This window comes from Humulus lupulus, chromosome 3 (assembly GCF_963169125.1).
Source record: "Humulus lupulus chromosome 3, drHumLupu1.1, whole genome shotgun sequence".
Taxonomy (NCBI): domain Eukaryota; kingdom Viridiplantae; phylum Streptophyta; class Magnoliopsida; order Rosales; family Cannabaceae; genus Humulus; species Humulus lupulus.
Genome location: NC_084795.1, coordinates 52295897 through 52314797, shown reverse-complemented (window position 1 = coordinate 52314797; position 18901 = coordinate 52295897). Strand labels below are relative to the sequence as shown.

The following is an 18901-nucleotide window of genomic DNA, read 5'->3' as shown; positions in this document are numbered from 1 at the left end:
ATGAATTTTTTCAAAAACAATTATTTAAATCATTATAGTAAAACAAAACAGGTTGTGAAAAAACCATCAAAAAGTGTTTGGATTGAAAAAGCAAGAACAAATTGTCTTGCTGCTTTTACTTGTCATAAATCTCGTGCCTCTAACTCTTGGTATTTTGATAGTGGATGTTCTAGACATATGACAGGAGATGCAAATATATTCACAAATTTCAAATCTTTGAAATGTGGTGCTCTAACCTTTGGTGATGGTATGTCGGGTAATATTGTTGGAAAAGGTACCCTAAGTCTTGGTGGATTACCAACATTGAGAAATGTTTTGCTTGTTGAAGGCCTTAAGGCTAATTTAATTAGTGTAAGTCAAATTTGTGATCAAGGCTTCAAAGTAAATTTTTCTCGTGATGATTGCAATGTTATTGATCAAAATGGTGTGAGTGTATTGAAAGGATATATATATCTATTGATAATTGTTATACTCTTTCACCAACCCTCACATGTCATTCGGCTATAGGTAATACCACTGACTTATGGCATGAGAAACTGGGTCATATAAATTTCAAAAGTTTGAAAAAGATTGCAAGTGTAGGGTTAGTTCGTGGGTTACCCAAATTGGGTAAAGAATCTGCAGGTAAATGTGAACCTTGTCAGTTGGGGAAACAATTAAAAAACTCTCACACAAGTGTCATAGGAATTAATACTTCAAAAGTTCTTGAACTCTTGCATATGGATCTCATGGGTCCTATTCAAGTTGAAATTATTAATGGAAAAAGATACATCTTTGTGTGTGTTGATGATGTTTCTCGTTTTACTTGGGTTGACGTTTTAAGGGAAAAATCAGACACGTTTGATGCCTTCAAAAATCTATGCATTGAATTAAGAGTTGAAAAAGATTACAATATAGGTAAGATTGTGAGAATCAGAAGTGATCATGATAAGGAATTTGAGAATATTGTTTATGATGATTTTTGTAAATCTCTAGGTATTTCCAATGAGTTCTCAGCTCCCAAGACTCCTGAACAAAATGGGGTTGTTGAGAGAAAAAATAGAACCTTGCAGGAGATGGCCAGAGTAATGCTAAACAGTAAGAAACTCTCCAAACGATTGTGGGCAGAAGCAATATTCACTGCTTGCTACACAATCAATCGAGTGTTTCTTCGCCCAAGTACCTCCAAAACTCCCTACGAAATATGGAAAGGTAAAAATCCCAATGTAAGTTATTTTCATGTTTTTGGGTGTATATGCTATATTCTTAGAGATTGTGAGAATGTTGGAAAATTTGATTCAAAAAGTTATATAGGAGTTTTTGTTGGATATTCTATGAATAGTAGAGTTTATCGTGTTTATAACATGAGAACTCAAACTGTTATGGAATCATCCAATGTTGTTGTTGATGATTTAAAAGTTTTTTCTGAATATTCCAATGAAGAAGAAATTGATAGGTTCATTGGTGAAACCTCTCAAACAGAATCTCCTGCAGTGACAACAGGTGATGCTGTGCCCTCTCATACAGAAACTGTTGCAACAGAAGCTGCATCTGTTCCAACATCATCTGAATGACCAAAAAAGGAAGGGCAAGAAATCATCACAGATTCAATGCAGAGAGAACCTTCTGCCAGAATTAAAAAGAATCATCCTTCAGATCTCATTCTTGGTGATATTGAAGAAAGCATGGTGACAAGAAAAAAGTATGTGAATTTGGTTCAATTCGTTTGCTTTACATCCAGCTTTGAACCAAAAAATGTGAAAGAAGCCTTGAATGATGAGTCATGGATAAAATCAATGCAAGAGGAATTAGAACAATTCACAAGAAATGAGGTATGGACTCTTGTTCCTAGACCAAATCATACCAATGTTATTGGTACCAAATGGATCTTCAAAAATAAAACCGATGAATTTGGTACAATAATAAGAAATAAAGCTAGGCTAGTTGCCCAGGGGTATACTCAAATTGAAGGAGTTGATTTCGATGAAACTTTTTCCCCTATTGCAAGACTTGAGTCAATAAGATTGCTATTGGCTGTTGCATGTGTTGTTGGCTTCAAATTATTCCAAATGGATGTTAAATCTATCTTTTTAAATGGAATTTTGAATGAAGAAGCATTTGTTGAACAACCAAAAGGATCTGAAGATCCACATAATCCTGATCATGTTTTTCAACTTAAAAAGGCTCTCTACGGTCTAAAACCAGGCTCCTCGAGCTTGGTATGAAAGATTGACTCAATTTCTTGTTTTCAATGGTTATAAAAGAGGAGGAGTTGATAAAACTCTTTTCATCAAAAATGTTGATTCTACTATTGTTATTGCTCAAATCTATGTTGATGATATTGTTTTTGGCTCTACACCTTATTGCAGGAATTTGTCAAACAAATGACAGATGAGTTTGAAATGAGCATGGTAGGTGAGTTAAACTATTTCCTAGGACTGCAAGTCAAACATTCAGAAGATGGAACCTTTATTTCTCAAAGTAAGTATGCAAAAAATCTTGTTAAGAAATTTGGGATGGAGTCTGCTAAACATGCCAAAACACCAATGGGAACCATGGTCAAACTAACCAAGGATGAAAATGGTGTAAAAGTAGATCCAACATTGTACAGAAGCATGATTGGAAGTCTTCTATATCTCACAGCTGGTTGTCCTGACATTAGCTATAGTGTTGGGGTATGTGATTGATATCAAGGGGATCCTATGGAATCCCATGTGACAGCTGTAAAGCGAATCATTCGCTATGTGAATGGTACACAAGAGTATGGAATTTGGTACGCAAAAGAAACAAACTCTAACCTTGTTTGTTTTGGTGATGCTGATTGGGCAGGCAATGCAAATGACAGAAAAAGTACAAGTGGTGGATGTTTTTATCTGGGAAACAATCTGGTTTCTTGGCATAGTAAGAAACAAAATTCAATCTCCCTGTCAACTGCTGAGGCTGAGTAAATAGCTGCAGGAAGCTGTTGTCCACAATTATTATGGATGAAACAAATGATGACAGATTATGGGTTTAATCTTAAAACCTTGACTATTTTTTGTGATAACACTAGTGCTATTAATATCTAAAAAAATCCTGTTCAACACTCTCGCACTAAATACATTGACATTCGTCATCATTTTATCAGGGAACTCGTTGAAAATAAAACTTTGATCTTAGAATATATTGAGACTGACAAACAGATTGCAGATATTTTTACAAAAGCCCTTGATACAGTCAGGTTTGATTCCCTCAGGAAATCCTTGGGGGTATGTCCTAATTAATTTTTTTTGTGCTGTACCTTATCCCTGTACTAGAAAAAGTTGTGTGATTTCTTCTTGTCCTTGTTCACCGAAAAAGTCTAAATTATTATGTCAAAATATATTTTTACTTCAGGCTAGAATTTATAATTAATATATATCATGCACATATTTTTAAAAATAAAAAATCAAAATAAATAGTCCCTCCAATTAATATTCTTTCAAATCAATCTGTGTTTATATTTTATGAGCATTTGATCCTTAAAAAGTATTTCAGGCTCCATCTTAGAATAGAGCTACCTGCACTGTTGTGTAAAATGCTATCTTTGAGTAAGTTGGAACTATGTAACTAAAAATTATGTAGAAGATACTCTACCACTATTAAATGCAGCCTTCAGTGTAGTGTGAAAGCGTATAATTTGGGTACTCATTGAGAAAAAAGGCTAAAAATTGCCACATAGGGCAATGTCCCTGAAAAAGGCTAAATTTGACATACAGGGCAATGATCTCTGCTTTCACAATCACACACAAATGCTTAAGATATACTGTTGGAAAAATTTGTAAGTCTCATACACACTCATTGATTTGAATAAAATATTTTTTGTGACGGGAGTAAATATTTTGTGATATTTTATTTAAAAAAAAAGCATGATTTATATTAAATATATTTTCTAACCTTATAGTAAAAATTTATTTTGAACTAATGATTGTTTCTCTCTCCACATGCAAGGGCATGAAGACTTTGAGCACTAATAAAAAATGGATATTTTTTTGGTACATTTGGCTATATATATTAATTAATTAAATAAAAAAATATATATTCTTTCAAGGAAAATATCGTATCCGAGTGTGTCAAAAAGGGTATGTGTATCATTTTTGTTTTTGTCTTTATCTCATATTTTCTAAGATCAAAAGTTTCCTATTTTGGCTTGTTTCCCAATTTTGTGTTGTGTTCATTTGTTAGCAATTATTTTTGGGATATTATTGTGTACTTTCCAAAAGTGTATATTCCATTTAATTCTCAAAAAATGGAATAAAAGATTAAATCCCTATCTATCCTTTTCTTTATATCCAGACATCCTTGGGCCCAATATCTCAACCGTCTCCATCTTTCATCTTCTTCCTTTTTTTTTCGGTTTCTTTTTCCTTGTGACAGTTTCCTCTCTTTCTCGAGCAATCATGGTGAAAACCAGAGGAAGTGGCTCTTGGTCTGTCAAGGATTTTAAGGCTGGTTCGTTGACTGCATCTCCATCTCTCACCAAGAAAAAGGCCCGAAAGAGTACCTTGTCTCAACCTAGCCTCATTGACGGTTCCATCACCACGAGCAAAGCCGTGGTTATTCTTGACCTAGAAGCCCCCAAAGTATCGTATGGACCTCCTTCATCGGTGACTCCACTCACCTCTGTTCCTGGGTCTTCCAAAAAGGTCCGAGCATCCCTCTCAGTGATATCTCTGATCATGATGGTGATTCGGCCAAAACCCATTCTGACTCCTCTAAATCCCCTGATGTTCTTGCACCTAAGAAAAAAAAGAAGCAAAGGGTGGTTCCATGTCTCCTTTTCTCGAAAATCTCCTTGGTACAAAGGTAATAATCCTTTGGTTTCCTCTCCAAAGGCCTCTTCTCCTGTGGGTTCCACTCCACGTTCCAAGTTTCGGTCGAAGGTGAAGAAGATTCCTCCACCCTGTTCCTCTTCTGAAATTGATCCATCTGAAGCTTTGGTTCCCTTTGATGATGATCCCCTTGAAGATGATCCCTCTATTGATGATGATGTTGCATCTGAAGTCAAGTCTGTCCCATCAGAGGACCCTCCTGTTTCTCCAAAGGGAAAGAAAGCTGTGAAAATTCCTGAGATTCGCACAAAGTCACCAGTGGATCCTAAAGCCTCTCCAGGTTCAACCTTTAAAGCTCACTCTTTGAATTTCTGTTTCAATGACAATGAGAAAAATATGAAGCATTATGTGCACCATGATTTTATCTGTGAGAAATTTTTTTACTTTTCTGCCCATAGAGTGTTTGGGGTCATTAAGAATATTGAAGATCGAGGGTGGTTAGGTTCTTTAACTGGGTTTGATGGTTTTGTTCCTTGGGTTGTTCAAGAATTCTATGCTAATCTTAATGATGATTTGTTTGATAGCAAGTCTTTTATGTTTGGTCAAGTTTATGTTCGGGGACATTGGTATTTGTTTAGTGCTGCTGAGATTACCAAGGTTCTCAATTTGCCTCCTGTTGTTATCAATGTTGATGTGGATTTCAACAAAGACAAGGTTCTATCTGAGTTGGTGGGACAGAATATGGTTTGGGAACAACACTCGGTTCTCAAGGTGACCGATCTTACTCATTACTATGCTGTGCTACACAAATTTGCCACCAACAACTGGATTCCCCCCCCCCCCCCCCCCACTCATACCTCTACCATTACCTTTGACACGGTCTTCTTTCTATACAAAGTTGGGACTGGTCTCCAAGTTGATCTTGCCACTCTCATTTTTGATCAGATCACTGCCTTAGGAAAAGCCAAAAAGAAAGGCCAATATTTGGTGTTTCCTCATTTGATCTACAAGTTGCTTGATTCTCAAAAGTCTCTCCGGTTGGAATATGAAATCGTGATACCTCCCACTGCCGGTGTAGATTACAAACTCAAGAAGGAATCCTCATTAGTCAAGACAACTAAAGGGATTACTCTCAAGGCTGGCGATGCTGATTCTGTCATTACTGAACTCGTTGGTGTCAAGGCCACTCTGGAATCTGTTTAGACAGAAGTTTTCAGTCTCAAGAATTGTCTCTCGACCATGATGTCTCAATTTGCTGCAGGTCCTTCCAAATAAGGCCATCTATTTCTACTTTGTTTTGTGTTTCTCTTTTTTGGTTTAAATAAATTGTAAAAGAACGTTGTTTGGTGTCTTTTCATTTGGTTTCTTTTGTCTGTGTTATTACTCCTTTGGCTTATTGCTAGACAACAAGGGGGAGTAAGAAGGTTGGTTTATTTTGAACAGGTTTATTTTGTTTTCATGTTTGTGATCCTTGGTACAATTGAGACGCATTTCGCAGGGGGAGTAATTTCATTACTATTTTCTCTAACCTGGTTTGTCTTTGCAGGATCTTTCAAAATAAACTCTTAAAATATTTTTGTCTATCAAGTTGCCAAAGGGGGAGATTGTAAAATCCTTTATTGGCTAACTTTAATTTAGAAAAAAATATTTTAAAGTTATTAAGGAAAATCAGTAGCATATCTCCTTATTGATTCATGGTTTAAATATCAAATTGATTTAGCTAATTTTCTAGTGTGAAAATATCTTTTAAGTGTGAATATATTTTTTTACCTTATTTATCACAAATAATCAATATTTGGTAAAAATATGTATTGCAATTATCTTGAGATTATTTTCAGGGATTATGTTTATTCTGGAATAAAGAAGGTATCAAAAATGAACATGGTCAAAAGAAATGATCATGTTCGTTCTGCCAGATAAAACTGATTACATTGCTGACTCATCAGTTTTCTTTTCTGTCGACACAGAATTCATTTGGCTGGCTGATTTCCTAAATAAAAGGAATTCGCAAATTGATTTCAAAGATACCAGAAAATGATGGCATTGGACGATTTCCCTGCCTATAAATATCTTGCCAAGGCCCTTTGGAATTTTCACCTCTTCCATTTTGAATATTTGTAAACATTATGTTATTTTGAAGAGTGTCCTTATTTGTAGAGACTAAGTTTGTTCACCTTAATCTTTGTGAGAGTGCTGAGTGTACTTGTGGATATCTATCTAGTCTATTGTAAACATGTAGTGTCTATTATGAACGTGTTCATAAGGATCTTCAGGAGAGGATTCTATCTAAGTCTCACTTCGGGAGGAAGTGAGCACTCGCTATTCTTTGAAGGGAGTTCAAGAGAATCAGCGTTTCATCAAAACCAGTTTCGTAGAGAAGAGTACAACAAGATTGCGGCAATAGTTTAAGAGGGAGTCTTACATTGTTAAAGTTAATGCTTTTGTACACATTGTTTCTTTACTAATTGGTTTATTCTCTGGGCGTGGCCCCGTGGATGTAGGTTATCTGAAAAGATTTCTGAACCACGTAAAAATTCTCGTGTGTTGAATTTTTACCTGTTTTTCTGTTTCCGTTTAAACAGTTGCAAAAGTAGTGTGAACAAAACTGAAATCTGTCTAAACAACTTAATCAGTATTCCACATTTAATTAAATTTTTTATTTTAAATCACTTGGTAATATTAAAATACAGAATTTCATTTAGAAAACATAAATGTCAAAATTTACATAAAAAGTAGTAACTTACAAAGTTTAGAGCTTATAAATATCAAAATTTACATAAAAAAAGACTAAATTGTAAAAATATCCCTAAAAAAATCCCAGGGATGACGTGGCGAATGAGAAAGTGGCACGTGGCATCAAAAATCAGGGAAGAATGATTAAAAATAGAAAAAAGACCGATGAGCCAAAAAGATAAGTCCAGGACCTATAGGGAAGTCGACTAGGCCTAAACCCCATAGGGGTGGTCGGCCTGGCCTTAGCCCTTAGGGGTGGTCGGCCTGACCCCAACCCCTAGGGGTGGTCGGCCCACCCTATTCTTCATAAGGTGGTCAGCCTAAACTTCCAAATAAACTTTGCTAGATAAAGTTCACGCTCGTTCAAGCTGAAATCATCAGGCCTAGAACCCGGAGGATCAACTGTTAGGAAAACTTATACATGATCTTTATTTATTTTCATGTAGATCTAATATTAAACAAATTAATATGAGATAACCTAGAACATGTTTCTAAAATGGAATTAAAAAAGAAATAATGATAAGAATACTTACATTATATGCAGCGGAATGAATAAGTCATTCCTTCAGTTTCTCTAACACTTGTATCCTTTCTGTCACAGAGTATTATCAACAAACTGAACTGATCTTCAATTGTCTTCATAGTCTTCCAAAGTATCCTTAGAATCACCTAGACTAGAGTGGACAATTCTCAACACATGAGATAGATATAGAGAGTAGAAGAGAAAAGAACAATAAAGCTTAGAAAATGACTTATGTTTAGAGAGAATCTAAAACATATCAGAAAACCAGTGTGTGTCGTCTGATTTCATTTCTCACTTAACATTCATTTTATAGACTCAATTAGGTCATTTATTTAATTAAAAAATCAATAAAGTAATAGTCAATTAACAACCCTAGGTCGAAATTATCATGGGCTTTAGGCTTGTGAAATTTCCCATTTAATTATAAGTTCGTTGGACTTAAAATCAAGGTCTGTATTATTTTCTATTGATTTAATTAATTAAATAATTATTTAAATCCTTTATCAAATTAATTATTTATAATTTGAACCTTGATTTAAACTTATTTATTAATTTATATACCAATTTATCTTAATTAATAAATCTTTCATAATTTTTCTTTTCTTCTTAAAATTACATAACTCTGTGAAACTATCCAAAATTAACCTGGTCAACTTTGATAATTCTAATTGATAAATAAATCAATTAATTGAGACTATCTAGATGATTTTATCCAAGGTACAGTGAGGACCATGGGCCTATGAAATCAAGCTCCAATAAGTTATCATAAATCCAACAAATAAATTTACTAACTTATTAATTTCTCGTGACTCCACTAAAGACTCGAAATTGCACTATTGAATTCATAGAACACTCTATAACAAATATAGATGCGCTATTAATTATCCATTGTTACAACCATAATTTTCACTCAATCCTCTATAGACGGTCTACAATGAGATGGGACTAAAATACCGTTTTACCCTTCATTGTATTTTATCCTTAAAACACTTAGTTCCTTGTAAATGATATTTCAGTAAACTAATATTGATTACTGAAATGAGATCTCTATCATTTAACACCTTGAACCAAACTAAAAGGAAACTATCGTTTCACTTATTCATCAGAAGCTATAGATGTTCATATATATGATTAACACTCCCACTCAATTATACTACCGAGTTCCTAAGATATAAGTATGGGCTAGTCCGTAAGGTAAGCTGGTAACGAACATGTCAAAGAACTCAAGTAATACAATCAGTTAGAATGTTAACCACTCATAATTGAGATTGAATTGACCTATGGTCAACTATATGATATGACTAGAATAGATAATAACGGTATGTTTACTTATCCTATCAACTGTCAATATCGGTCCAGTCCGATGTAACAAATACATCCGATCTTATCTACTTTGCTAATGTTCTAGAAAGAACATAACATTGTTATGTGTAAGTAGATCATATCGTAGATTGGCAAGTCAGTGTAAATCATGTGCACTGACTAATCTTAGGACTAACTTATTTTGAACATATAATCATATTTATATTCCACTATGATTATGTCACTATAAATAAGATTAGCTATATGCTCGGGATTTAATAGAAGTTTATATTAAACAAATAATCATGAAAATAAAACATGTGAGCAAAGTGATTGACCAAGTCAAAAAATGATTTATATTATTTTATTGATAATAAAATGAGATTACAAAGAATTTGAGTTTTAATTAGGGCATAAAACCCCAACAAACTCCCACTTGCACTAATTGAAACTAATGCCTTAATTCTACTAATCCCATTTCCTTGATATGCTTATCAAATGTAGCTTCTGGTAGTGTCTTTGTAAACGGATCCACAAGATTTTCTTCAGATGCAATCTTCATAACCTTCACATCTCCCCTGGCCACATATTCTCGAATAATGTGATATTTCCTTTTTATATGCTTACTCCTCTTGTGACTACGAGGTTCTTTCAAGTTGGCTATTGCTCCTATATTGTCACAAAACAACACAAGCAGTTTATTCATTTATGGAATAACATCAAGATCTGAATAAAACTTCTTTAGCCAGACTTTTTCTTTAGCTGCTTCTGACACGACTATGTACTCAACCTCCATGGTGGCATCTGAGATTGCAGACTACTTTACGCTTCTCCATATCACAGCTCCACTCCCAAGAGTAAACACCATTCCAGAAGTAGACTTCGTGTCATCGAAATCAGTCTGAAAATTTGAATCGGTGTAGCCTATAGGGCTCAGAACACCACCCTTGTGGACTAACATATAATCCCTAGTCCGTCTTAAATACTTCAGGATATGCTTAACTGCTATCCAATGTTCCAGTCCTGGGTTTGACTAATACCTGCTCACTAATCCCTGTGCATAGCAGATATTTGGTCTAGTACACAACTTGGCATACATCAGACTTCCAACTGTAGATGTGTAAGGAACTTTTCTCATTGCATCTTCCTCTTTAGGAGTCTGGGGAGACTGCTTCTTTGAAATATGAATTCCATGGCGGGACGGTAAATGTCCTTTCTTGGAATTTGTCATTGAGAATCGTTTATCTATGTAAGCTGCTTGAGATAGAGCTAAGAGTCTGCTCTTTCTATCCCTGATGATCTGGATACCTAGAACATAACTTGCTTCACCCAAATCCTTCACCTATAATTGAGTGCTTAGCCAATTCTTCACATCTGATAATTTCTTAACATTGTTTCCAATGAGTAAGATATCATCTACATAAAGAACCAGGAATACCACTATTTTATTTGTCTTTAGTCGGTAAACACAAGGCTCATCAATATTTTGTTCAAAGCCATAGATTTTGATTATTTCATCAAACCTAAGATTCCGGGAACGAGAAGCTTGCTTAAGTCCATAGATGGACCTATTCAACTTGCAAAATTTTCCTTCTTGTCCAGCTACTTTAAATCATTCTGGCTGATCCATAAAAATGACTTCGTCAAGATTTTCATTAAGAAAAGTTGTCTTGACGTTCATTTTCCAGATCTCATAGCTGATAGTGGCTGATATGGATAGGAGGATGCGAATGGACTTGAGCATGGCTAACGGACTAAAAGTTTCCTCATAGTCCACGCCTTCACTTTGGGTATAACCCTTTGCCACTAATCGAATTTTTTAAGTCTTGATATTTCCATCAACACCTCGTTCCTTCTTATAGATCCACTTGCACCCAATGGCCCTAAAGTCACTAGGTGCTTCCACAAGATCCCAGACGGAATTTGAGTACATGGACTCCATTTCTTGTTTCATGGCTTCGAGCCATAGTTCCTTTTCAGGGCAAGCCATTGCCTGTTTGAAAGACAACAAATCATCATCACTAGTGTCACCAACAACCATATTGGTTTCACCATCCAAACCATAGCGAACCGGGTTCCTAGAAACCCTCCCACTACGACGAGGCTTCGTGACTGTTTGCTCAGGAACATTGGTACTATCTTCATTTAAATCGACTTGTGTCCGTTGGACATGAAGAGTGGGAATTTCATCATCAACTCGCGTTGATGACAATGGAACATTGGTTGGAGTCAATTCTTTAACCATCTCCTATAAAACTTCTTTGCTGCGTGGTTTGAAGTTTTGGACATAATCTTTTTCCATAAAAGTAGCATTCGTAAAAGTAAACACTTTCTTTTATGAATGACTATAGAAAATTCCACCTTGAGTACCTTTAGGATAGCCAAAAAACATGAAAACTTCAGTTCGCAGTTCAAGCTTTCCTTCCTTTTTCCTTAGGACATGGGCGGGACACCCCCAAATTCTATAATGGCGTAAACTAGGTTCACATCCATTCTAGCGTTCTGAAGGTGTTTTGGGGATTGATTTAGATGGCACAACATTGAGAATGTTATTCGCGGTTTCAATTGCATCACCCCAGAACGAATTTGGTAGAGTTGAGTAACTAAGCATGCATTGAACCATTTCTAATAAAGTTCTGTTCCGGTGCTCCACTACACCATTTTGTTGCGGAGTACCCGGGGCAGTAAGCTATGATAAAATCCCAAGTTTAGTTAAATGATCTTGGAACTGCATATCCAAATATTCTCCACCCCTATCAGATCGCAAGATCTTTAACATTTTACCTAATTGGTTTTGAGCCATCGCTAGGAATTCCTGAAACTTTGAAAATGTTTCTGATTTCCTATGCATTAGGTAAAGACATGAGTATCTAGAGTAATCGTCAATGAAAGTGACAAAATACTCAAAACCACCCCTGGCTTGTACATTCAAAGGTCCACAAACATCTAAATGCACAAGTCCAAGTGGTTCTTTGGCCCTATCACCCTTTACAGAGAATGGACACTTGGTCAGTTTGCCTTCTAGACAAGATTCACAGACAGGTAATTCACCTAAGGTGAGTTCCCCTCAAAGGCCCATCCTTTGTAAGTCTTTGAATCCTAACATAGCCAATGTGACCTAGTATCAAGTGCCATAAATACGTCATATTATCTTCATCGGTCTTTTGACATTTATTGGTCCTAGGTTTAGCTACTTTGAATAAATCATTGTTAAGAGCGAGGGGTTCATTAGGTCGCAGAATATAAATCCCATTTTCCAAACATGCAATACACCAATGTTTAAAACATTGGAGTATACTAGTTCCCCATACACTAGGAAAAGAGAATGGAAAGAAAAGAATTCACAACGATTTACTCAAAACAGGAAATCAATCATTCAGGGATATAACCTAGCAATACAAAATGATCATGACAGATCATGCTATAAAGTTTTAGTTAGCAGAACATTAAATACAAAAGAGAACCCTAGCTACACGTCAGGCTTCTACATACGCTTTCTACAACTATACAAAAGCCCTACAACCTAGTAGGTTTTCCAAGTCTTTATAAAAAAGTATCAACAAGACCTTCACAGCATAACCTAATCTAGGTTATCCATCAACATATCCAGTTCTATGTCAGTATCCTCATCCGACTGCTCAGGATCCTCCTTGGGATCTACCTCCCTGCCTCGAGGTATGATATCAACAATGGAGATAGGCTAATCCAAGGCCCAAATGCTAGATTGATTTGCATACGAAAGTCATCCCACGTGTCACGCGTTGGTATTAAATGATCAAATCAAAGGTACGCAGTGGATTATATGGACCCATTTTAATAAATATTAATACCAGCCAGGATCATACACATATATAAATATTAAATCATATACAAACCGATAAAAGATTACCTCTTGTAGCCTATAAGTGTTCTTGAGTATTTTTGTACAACGATCTTCCTATCCAATGTTCTGAGATCTCACACCTTGATCTTCTAGAACAATCCTCAAACACAAAAGGACGTGTGTGGGCACGTAGTATTCAAAAGGTTGATTTATGTGACTCCCTAGATGTACTCAACACATGAGATCTAGAGAGTTTTGACAGAGAGAATGTTTAGAATAGTTTCAGGTTTAGGGAAACTACTATCGCTTTAGAGAGAGAGAGAGAGCCTATATTTTTATTTCTCAAAATAATAAAAAAGTCTTATTCTGAAAGTCACGTACTATCAGACTTATAAAGATATTTAATCTAATTAAATAATATTTATTTAATTAAAATATAATTCAAATTAAAATTGATTAGATATTGACATTTAATTATTTATTTAAATCATATTTAAAAAGAATAATTGAATAATTGATTAAACAAAATTATTTGAAATTCAAATTTCAAATCCCATGGATTAAATCCCTGCTATGGGTGCCACCCAATGTACAATATAGTGTGTGTCGCCCAAGCCTGTATCAAGTTTTCCTGATTTTCTCATTTATTTGTTTCATCAATCTTTAAGACAAAATATTTATCCCAACATAAATATCAGCTAATTCAAAATTAACTTGTTCTTAAAAATCAATTTTAAATTAAATAAATAAATATCATATTATAAAAAAGATATTTATTATTCTCTCTCATTATATTAATCCAAACAAGATTACTATTAATTTTAACCTATAGTTTTTCAAAATAAAAACTATATAGTTAAATAATTAATTAATTCACAATTAATCAACTACTCATAATTATCACATAATTATTTCCTTGCCTTGGAGAATTAATTCCTTTGCAATTTAGTCCATTCTCTTTATAAATCTTTCTTTTGACATCCTTACCCTTGAACATGTAGGACAGAGGTGATCTGGGGACCATAGACCTATAATACAAAGCTTCAATACACCAGATTATTAATTAAACTCTTTAATCTAATAATCTTATTTATTAATTCTATGATTACTCCACTATAAATATGGAATTGCACTCTAAGTAGTTATAGAATTATATTTTCAAAGTTTTCTCTAGTAGTCCATTGATATAATCAATATATGTAGATATGTCCTCCCTCATTGGTTCGTTAATTAAAGCTGGTCAAAATGACCGGTTTACCCTTCTAATTACCTCTTGATCCTTAAGTACCATTAATTCACTAGCAAATAATTAATCTATAATCTAATTATAGATTTGAGCTCAATAACTATTCAGTTTCAGAATCAATCCTAAAGGGAACCAATATTCGATTCGTTAGGAAAGCATGGATTCCATTATTGTAATTCATGTTCCCAGCCATCCATGATATCGAATCTCCAAAACAAAATTCATTAGCCTCATTATTCTAAGAGACCTTAACAAGTGAATCAAAAGATCCAATGAACATAAACATGAGTTCATGAATACTCAAAATTTAGACTGATCTACAAATGATCATCTATTATGATAAGAATTAAATCTTTATGTCAAATGGAAAGTTTATAAAGATAATTAATTCTCATCGGTCCTGTCATATATAATCTCTATTATATACAACACCTTTACTAAGATGTCTATCCACATAAGTTTTTCGAATCTAGATTACTTGCATCTCGTATGCTTGGTAACCATTCATTAAAGATTCTTTACTTTAATATGTTACTGACTATTTTATTCATTATATATGATCTTAATTCTCTCGTACTAATACAAGATCAAATTTTCATGAATGAATATGGAATTTTCTTTATATTAATATATAATTAATTCAAACAGTAATTATGACATTTAAATATAATACAATTGTACTTTTATTTAAAACCAATAAAATGTCTTTACATCCTTTTAGGGCATTAATCCTAACAATCTCCCACTTGCCCTCAAAGCAAGTGAGGCATCTCCCTGAATCCCATATTGTGCACGTCACCCATGAACGACTTTGCAGGAAGTGTCTTGGCAAACGGGTCAGCCAGGTTTTGTTCCTACGCTATCTTCATAATAGTTACATCACCTCGGTTCTCTTTTACCAGATGGTATTTCCTTTCTATATGCTCCCCTCTCTTGTGACTTCTCGAATTTTTGGAATTAGCTACTTCTCCACAGTTGTCACAATACAAGATTAGTGGCATATCCATATCTGGAATAACTTCTAGATCAGTGTAGAACTTCCTCAACCAAACCGCATCCTTAGCTTCTTCACAAGCCGCTGTGCATTCGACTTGTATGGTTGAATCAACTATGATGAATTGTTTAATGCTTCTCAAGACAACAGCTCCTCCACCAAGAGTGAACACTGACCCAGATCTCAATTTTTGACCGTCTTTGTCTTATTAGAAATCACAATCAGTGTGTCCAGTAGGGTTCAACTCACCCCTGAATATACCAACATATAGTCTCTCGTTCTCCTAAGATACTTGATAATGTGCTTTACTGCAATCCAGTGTTCCAAACCAGGGTTGATAACGACTTACAATCCCAACTGCATAACATATGCTGGGCCTAGTACACAACACAACATACATTAGAATCCCAACTGCTGAAGCATAGGGATACTTTCTCATATCCTCTTCCTCCAGAGGTGTCTTAGGGCATTCTTCCTTGGAGAGAGAAATTTTATGCGTGGTCGGTAATTGACCTTTCTTGGAATTCTCCATAGAGAATCTTTTAAGCACCTTATCTATATAATTAGCTTGAGAAACTGCCAAGAGCTTGTTCTTCCTATCCCTTAGGATTTGGATTCCCAGAACATAGCTCGCCTCACCATAATATTCCATTTGGAACTTTTCGGCCAACCACTTCTTCACGTTTGACAACGTCTCTATAGTGTTCCCAATGAGCAAAATGTCATCAATGTAAAGAACTAAGAAAACCACCACTTTTCCTTTGATGTAGTTATACACGCATGCTTCATTGACATTCTGTTCGAAGCCATATGTTTTAATTGTTTCATCAAAAGTGATATTCCATGATCTAGATGCTTGCTTTAATCCATAAATGGATTTCAGCAACTTCCACACCTTTTGATCTTTCCCTTTCTTAATGAACCCTTCTGGTTGTACAATATAAACACTTTCATCAAGATAGCCATACAAAAATGTTGTCTTGACGTCCATTTTCCATATCTCATAATCATTGGCAACCGCTATGGATAAGAGGATACGAATGGATTTGAGCATGGCCACAGGAGAAAATGTTTCTTCATAATCAACACCTTCTCTTTGAGTGTAACCTTTGGCTATAAGCCTCGTTTTGAAAGTCTCTTCTTTCCCATCTGCACCTCTTTTGTTCATGTATATCCACTTACACCCTATGGGCCTGACATCTTCAGGTGGATTCACAAGTTCCTAGACATAATTGGATCACATTGATTCCATTTCTTGGTTCATGGCTTCTTGCCATTTCTCCTTTTCAGGATCATCCATTGCCAATTTAAAGGTTAATGGGTCGTCCTTGTCTGTATCAGAAACAAGGACATGCACCTCATGTTCATAGCGAACAGGCTGCCTCATAATACTCCCACTACGACGTTGCACCTGGGTTTCTTTTTTAGGAATCATAGTTTCCTCGCTTTGTCGTTTATCATTTAATGATGAAGATGATTATGATGGAATCTTATCGGCTGTGAATTCCTCCAATACTACCTTGCTCCGAGGTTTATAGTTATTCATATAATCATGTTCAAGGAAGGTCACATTTGTGGAAAAAATACCTTTTGATCCTTGGAACTAGAAATAACCACCTGTAATGCCCTGGTTAGTCCAAGACCATTACATTGTGTACTTTAAATAGTGCTTAACTTGCTAAATGAGTCATTAGATTGTAAACGAGCATCTAGGTGTTATTAACAGGCTAGGGTGAAAATCTCGGTAAAAAGGAATGGATATATTTTATTTAAAATATTAAACTGTACATGGACCCATAAAAGTGTTTACAAAGTTATTTACAATCCAAAATGGTCATTACAGTATAAAAGTTACAACCTGCTGACCTAAGAGGCAAAAATAGGGTTAAACCCTAGTTCCCCTGAGAAACACCTTGGCTGTGGTGGTCAAGCAGTCGCATATGTACACATCGCCACCTAAGTTCTCCACTCAAGGCTGGGTAAGCTTTTCTTTCCCTTTACTTGCACCACATAGCAAACTTATTAATGCATGTAGACAATATAAATAAATGATTACGGGGTTTGCAGCCCTAATCAGATGATGACTAATAAGTCTCTCTGGGTAGATAACTAATAAGTCTCTCTAAATAGATGACTGATAAGTCTCTCTGAATATATGACTAATAAGTCTCTCTGAATAGATGACTAATAAGTCTCCCTGAATAGATGAATAATAAGTCACTTTGGGGTATTGCGCCCCAAGCCATGTGACACTTCAGTCACCTGAGCCTTTTAGCCCTGGCTCTATGTAACTAGCCTTTAGACTAGACAAGCGCTTTAGTTTTCTTCGACCAATAGGTTGGTCAAGAATTTACTGCTCATGTTGATTAGATCTAATCATTTCGGCTTGTGTTAAACACGCTAATGCCTCTCTTGATTCATAAGCCAATACCATACAACCAGTGCTCAATACTATTTCCACTCATTACTGATAAGTCAGAACTTCACGACCAATACTAAACACCAATGCTGTTTCTGACTAATAAGTCAGTGCCATTCACAAGTAACCAAAGTCGCTAGGAATTTACAATGCAGCCAATGTCCATAAATAAAGCACTCAACATGCCTCATCAATAACCATGCATGTCACATACTGGGTGCAGTTTTCTTAGCTCTGGTTCGAGCGTGAAATAATAAAAGAACAACCCTTGAGAATGATTTATCCTTAAGCCCCTTAACGGTCACCTAATCATAACCAAGTATGGAATTCCTTCAATAAAATAAATAATAAAAATGTTCATGGACTGAAAGCCCACTCCCAGAACCTCGAATCCTACTAAAACGGTTAGTAGATTCAATCCTGAGCTTAGAGAAATGAAAACCTGCGCCTAAAAATCATTAAAACCCATCTTGGTACAAAAAGGACATGCGGGCCGCGACGCCGCCAGGGGCGGGCGATGACTTGCCCTTGTGGGTCGCGGCGCGCCTGCTAGATAGAACCTAGGGGAGACTCTAGGATGCATTCAAGTCGCGACTTGAAAGAACTCGGTCGTGACTTGATGCCATAAACCCAGCTCCCCTCCATTTTTCTCAATTCAAACTCAGCCAAATCTTCACCAAACCAATCCCAAAATCACAACTAAACATTTATACAACATATCCACCAACCTAACATCCAAACCCAAGCTTAATACCACTTAAAACATCACCAAATATACAACTCCAAAATCAACTATCAAGCCTATAATCCATACTAAAAATAGAGCAAGAAACAGAGATTCAAGCTGAAAAACCTTACCTCAATTACGAAATAAACCCCTTCCAGCTACTGAACCCAATCCTAAACTCTCAAGCTTGAATCCTCCTATTTTGCTTCAAAATTTCAACTCGAGAGAGAGAGATGATCGAGAAAGAGAGGGATAGGAAGAAGGCCTCTGTTTTGCTGCCTTAAACCAATCCACAACTTGCTAACCTAAGTCTATCTAACAGCCCAAATGACAAAATTACCCCTAGGGACAAATTATTCCTTCAA

At 35.5% G+C, this 18901-nt stretch overlaps 1 protein-coding gene across 1 annotated transcript; it reads left to right on the top strand.

The window, feature by feature from the left end:
• The first annotated feature begins 1589 nt into the window (after positions 1-1589).
• On the top strand, positions 1590-5972 carry LOC133824148 (uncharacterized). The gene is made up of 3 exons (XM_062257015.1): positions 1590-1703; positions 2349-2460; positions 4375-5972. Exons 1-3 carry the CDS (start codon positions 1590-1592, stop codon positions 5970-5972), a joined length of 1824 nt encoding a protein of 607 aa, XP_062112999.1.
• Positions 5973-18901: the final 12929 nt, after the last annotated feature.

Bases quoted from the DNA above. Each gene is read 5' to 3' on its own strand.
- LOC133824148 (XM_062257015.1), top strand. From the start codon at position 1,590: ATGCAGAGAGAACCTTCTGCCAGAATTAAAAAGAATCATCCTTCAGAT. The intron at 1,704-2,348 runs GTTTGCTTTACA...ACCTTATTGCAG, and splicing joins ATGTGAATTTGGTTCAATTC to GAATTTGTCAAACAAATGAC. The intron at 2,461-4,374 runs GTAAGTATGCAA...TCCTTGTGACAG, and splicing joins TGGAACCTTTATTTCTCAAA to TTTCCTCTCTTTCTCGAGCA.